The sequence below is a fragment of the Opisthorchis viverrini genome, assembly GCF_000715545.1.
Source record: "Opisthorchis viverrini unplaced genomic scaffold opera_v5_183, whole genome shotgun sequence".
Taxonomy (NCBI): Eukaryota; Metazoa; Platyhelminthes; class Trematoda; order Opisthorchiida; family Opisthorchiidae; genus Opisthorchis; species Opisthorchis viverrini.
The window spans coordinates 1018622-1024362 of NW_008751841.1; the positions used below are offsets into that span (position 1 = coordinate 1018622).

The 5741-nt window shown below is 47.3% G+C and overlaps 1 protein-coding gene across 1 annotated transcript; it reads right to left on the reverse strand.

Annotated features, from left to right (window-relative positions):
• Window positions 1–1032: 1032 nt before the first annotated feature.
• T265_07771 (hypothetical protein) lies at window positions 1033–2612 on the reverse strand (the record flags this gene model as incomplete). The annotated part of the gene is made up of 3 exons (XM_009173376.1): window positions 1033–1353; window positions 1541–1642; window positions 2283–2612. 3 exons carry the CDS (start codon window positions 2610–2612, stop codon window positions 1297–1299), a joined length of 489 nt encoding a protein of 162 aa, XP_009171640.1.
• Window positions 2613–5741: the final 3129 nt, after the last annotated feature.

The following is a 5741-nucleotide window of genomic DNA, read 5'->3' on the forward strand; positions in this document are numbered from 1 at the left end:
GTCGATGAGCACCCACCGCAAATGGAAGCCTAAGGGGATATTGCACCTTTCAGATCTGCCAATGTACGAGACTCCAACAGCTTGTATCCCGTACTTTTTATGGAAATTCGCGAAGCTGGGCAACTCCGGTATATATGTTGTGATGCTCCTTTCAAATAGGACACGGAACTTCTTTTGGGAACTGGTAACGGCGAAGATGTGAGAATTGATGAAGGTTACGTTGTGTCGCACAAGCACAAAGGTCAGATTCGTGAGTATTAGAGTCCTTGGAGTGAACTATACCATTTACGATAAATGCTCAGATGGTGTCGCGCACCCATACAACTGATAATGGTTGTTTCCCTTATTTTCAAACCGCACTGACCTCGGAAACCAAGACGTGTCAGTATTCAGCGCTCAAACATCCCACCTAAATACTTGCCTCCACGTGTCGTAACCTACCTCCTGTGGATTCTCCAAACCTGACGGTAAGCTTCTGTGTGCAACGACTATATCAAGCAAAGCGACGCCGAAATATGGCATTGCTCGATATTAAGCTCGGGATAGTAGTTTACATCTTGGATATAATGCGAGACAGAGAGGAGCCGCGTAGGCAAAAGTGCCAGGAAGAAACAATTAATCGCGTTAAATGCAATATGGTAAAAGATAATTTATTTCCTCCCGGACTCGCCGTCAAGCAATGGTGAGTAACTGGAAGCCAAAAGATTTCGCGGTTGGTTCTACATCATTGATTTTCACTTAAAGGCTGATTGACGCAAGTGGGTGTTGAACTCCGAAGCATCACTCTACTGATGAAACACGTGGTACTTCGGATAACCTTCTCTTATGTCCCGATAACGTACCGCGGCTACCGTGTGTTCACTCGGGTTTGGCCTCACGATATCCCGAACTTCATGCTAGAACCCTACAGCTCTGACCAGAAGCGAAATGGAGTCCACTTTTTAGCAAAAAAGAGCAGTCGTACACCAAGAGTATACCATAAAGATCAGCATAAAGCGACACACTATTATAAATGTACTGGTTTGAAAATCGCAGTGGTCGGCGTGTAACATGAACGTGTGAATACAATGAGAGCAAGAACTAGAAGCACAAACGACACTGCGATTGGCACTGTCATCCAAAGTTCTGCAGGGTCGAACTCCCGCCGGACGGAGTGCAAGATCTGTTGGCATCTTGGCAGCATTGTCCGATACTGTCACTCATTCTTTCACACATGGTTCTGTGCGTAGCATGAGAATCAGGCTCACAGATGTCATTTTTTGCAAGCGCAACACTGAACGGAGCGGTTCCTTTCGTTCATCCTTCTGACAAGGTGTTGCCGAATATTGTAGGCTTGGCAGCCAAGCCGTTGATCTGAAGGGGAAAACTGAAATACATCAGCGTGGTCTCGATAATTTGCGGAAATCTATGCGATAGCATCAGAAAGTTCAGTCCTCAAGATTCAGACATATGCTTGAACATCACAAACAAATGAAACAACGGCGTGAAACATTACTCACCAACAGAATCCAAGAGGGAAACTCTCTGCAGACACACACACTGTAAACCGTAGGCTGCGGGTCAGTGACATTAGTCCGGTTGATATTTCATCCGAGGAGGGAACACTGCTGCTGACTGCAGTCACCACTGCCAAGCCGTTAGCCTGAAGGGAAAATTTGAAATTCAACGACAAATTGCTAGATCCTATCAGCAAATTCACGTTTGAACACCAAAACACAGTAAAAAAAATTTCAATTTCGGGCTTTGAGTGATACATTGTCTGCATGTTTTGACCCTCACGACCGTAGAGCAAAGCACTGCCGCGTTCTACACCCTACTTTTCACTTATACCACCACGTCGTCTTGAGAGGTGCCTAAGCCGAAGGTAGAACGGTATTCGACGATCTTAGCCTCCACTTTGTCACTAATGTCACCATCCGATGTGAGGCGACTACCATTAGATGTAATTTTACCCACTGTTTCTAGTGGTTGATACCCAGCCTAATAATAATATTTTGTACTTTGAAGGTAAGGGACGGACGAAAACAGCGTGGCAACATCATCTACATCACCTGGTGTTTTGTATGTGCATAAAAAGTGAACCATGTAGCACCATATTGTCCGCATACTCAAGATGTTTTAGGTCCTTCCCGAAAAGCACAATGCCAGCGAAAGCTTTTAACATTTGGTTCGACTACCAACTGTAAGGTGACAGAGGGCAGACTCTTCATTATTAACTCACGAGAATACCACCGTGGATTTACACAGGCTCATGACTATTGCGCCTTAAGGGTTTGAGAAACGTGTTGTCCGGCACAAATGTGAAGCAGAACCGGATTGAGTCCAACACTAGCTTTCGTTAGATAACTGTTGGCCCGCTGTAGGTGTGGTAGTGTGCGCGCTGTCGCAGGGTAAGTGTGGTCAATACAATCACGACTTGGATGGGACCCTACTTGGGTAGCACATTGCTTCGCGCAAGTCTGCGTATGTCTGGGTGTGAAAATACCACTGAGCAACTTAGGATGGATGGTGAATAACCTGATAAACCGACGGTTCTCACGCAAAGATGTAACCCATTTCATGAGGACAGGAACAAAATCAGTTGACGGCCATTCCGTCGGTAGTAACCTCATTCCTCAAATGTTCAGCAGACTGTGAACCAGTCTTCTGGCTCCATACTGGAACAAAGCAGCAGAGAGCTGGGCGCTTTGTTTCACACCAGAAGTTTGACTACATTGTCTACTTCATCGGGACCAAGAAGTCCACAACCTTTTTTGATGTTGGTGCGTTGTATGTCATTTGGGAAAATTCAGACTAGCTTAACTGTTCTTTGAGGTGTCCCGCCCACTCAAGCCGGCAGCGACACTTGGAATCGACTTGACAGCCGTCCTCCTCTGCAATGACCCCACCGGCCGAGGTCGCGGGTAAGTTGAAAGGTAGTTTAACTATTCTAAATAACCGCCACCTTCCTTAATTCCCAGGTTTTCTTTAACCACTACTTCGTCTTTGGAGTGGGAGTTAGACGCCGGATAATACTGTCATCCCGGTGGGATCACATTCCGAGACTCGAAAATCGTATGGATCGTGAGGTCCTCGTTTTGGCTCACACAGTCAAACGCCGAATTCTGTGGCTGAGGATCGGATTTCGAACCAATCTTTATTACGGCGACCGCTTCGTTTCGCGTTCGTGAGCTATTTGGACAGCTGCTGCTGACGGCTGGATTTTGTATATCATACTGACGGATAATCTCTTTAGCCCCTGAGAATCGAAATACAGGATGGACACGATCTAACTCCACACATGTGCTCGGAAATACAGTCTTGAACACGCGGCCGTTCATTTAATTGCTGTGGCCAACCTCAGTGCCCGATTGGTTACGGTTTGGAGGGCGCCAGGATATGCAATGCTCACTTTTGTGCTAGCGAAATATAAAAGATGACCGGGGCGATCGCCTTTATCGGTTCTAATCTCATGCTCGTCGAATCTACCCAAATGGACATTCAAAGCACCAACCAAAATGGTGGTTTCCGTACATTTGGTCATGCGCAATGTCGTCGTTGCAGTTAGCTGCAGCGGACGCGGAGAGAATGGACTTTGGGATGGTCGGCCATACGGCCTGACCATACGGAGTCGGTTGGTCACGGGAACCCCTACAGCTGCCGCAACCAACGCTATACCCACACCCTTGAACCCATGAAGTAGACGCATCTGGGACACCTGAGTTAGCCCTGAATAAACTGAAATATCATGAACCGCATTCAGATGCATCACCGTTGTATGGCTCTGTACACGTGATTCAGGGGGAGTAACGAAGGTCTGCTGGCCTGCCTGACAGTACACAAAATGAAAGCTGCTACGATGAAACACACCAAACTACTGAATACAGGTGGGCTCGAGATAACTTAGTAGTTAGAGCGTGAAACTACTGACCCGAAGGTCCGAGGTTTGAACCCAACCGGTGCATTTCAACTGCGTCTACACTTGGGCAACCTGAGAGCATCTCAGCCCTCGTGCTTCCTTCGGGTGGTATGGCAGACAGGCACCAAAGGGTGCTATGGCTAAACGACTATTACCATACCGAATAGAAGAATCAGGCTCACCCGAACACAAAATGTGGATTTCCGAGAGCATCACCTTGCGTCAAGAAAACCTCAACATAATAGTTAGCAGTGTAGTTGTTTTTCTGCATGTTATTGACATCAATCTTTTTGGGTTGAAACACTTCCTCGGCCACAATTCATATGAAACATGATTTACCACAGTAATACCTAGTAGTAAGACTACGTTGCAAAGCCTTTGGCTTCTGTCCGCTTAAAAACGTGGGAATTATGCTGAAGCATCAAAAGTACAGTGAATCGTGCAAGCGAAAGCGATGTACCGCACGACTGACTCTGGAAACAGTTCAGTTTGCCCGAAAACGACTGTCTCTTGATAACCGGCTATGCTAAGCATAAATGTACCGGACAATTTGAAACAATAAGAACGCACAAGGTGCCCTCCTTCAAGCAGTAGATAAGAATTCTGTATTCTATTGCTGCATTTCTTTTCAACAGCCGTTTCGTCTCCTCTGCGGCATGTGTTGAACGGACAAATAAACAAGCCTGTTGTTTGGGTGTGGAAAACTCGCATGCAGATCAAACAAGGATAAATGAGTCCTACGCCTCAGTATCAGGAAAAATCAAACAATACTCTGCGAAACATTCGCACCTCCGGTGATGCGCAGACCGGCACCGTTGAATATTCTGGAGGGAGGGGTCGTCATGTTGAGTGACCGAGCAGTGTGTCTACTTGATTGGATACTCGTTGATAGCGCCTCTGCGTGGTTCGCTCGGCAGTGAGGCCCATTATGCCGCTCATTGTGTCTGCTTATACCCCAATGGACCGTAGCTCTGATTTGCCAGACGTTTTCCATGGCTCCCTTGGTGCTCTTTTACAACGAACTATAACCCCAGACATTGTTGTGGCTTTTGATGACAAGAAACCCTAGATAGGTAAACTAAGCACTGTTAAGGACCGATTGGGCGGTCGTCATGGAATGGGTACGAGACCATGTGTACTTTGGTTGTCGGCCGATCAAACTTTGTTTGCAGTACCAAATTCCGGAACAGCGGAAATCGCTTGACAACGTGATGCCCAGCAACGAACCAGTCCAGAATCCAAATAGACTATATTTGACATCAGTTGTCAGTGCCGACGATCACCCACTGCTTGCCGCTCCTTTTGGAAAACCAGCGCACTTGTAAACTACTGCTTATCACTGCGCTTTTCGGGTTTACGCAAAACGCGCACACCCCGCTTAGCCAGTCATCATCATCATCATTGTCAGTTGTGATAACCGCGTACACGCTGTACAGTGGTTGCAGCTGCTGCAGTTTCGTTCACCGATGATTTGGCGGGGGGTGGTAAGTAGCTGCGCATTGCAGGCGCGAGCTGGTAAATTGGTGCATAAATCCAGCATTGTCAGTGGGCTATCAAGTGGGGGGTTGGAAAAGGAGCTATCCATTGAAGGCAATAGCTTTGATGCACGAGCGCCATTGAGAGCGCGACTGGGCCATGTCTGACAATGTCTCTAGCCATTGATGTGGCCCGTCTGGGGTTCCCCATCCAGGAAGACGGCAATTACCAGCGCAGCTGAATTTGCTGGTAATGGCTTTCACACTTCATTGCCAAGTCATTGTTTGACCGCCTCTGGCTCTCTTCCACCCTTCACGTGGTTGTGCGAAAAGAGCCCTTCGAGGAAGTCGGTCGACTGGCATACGCA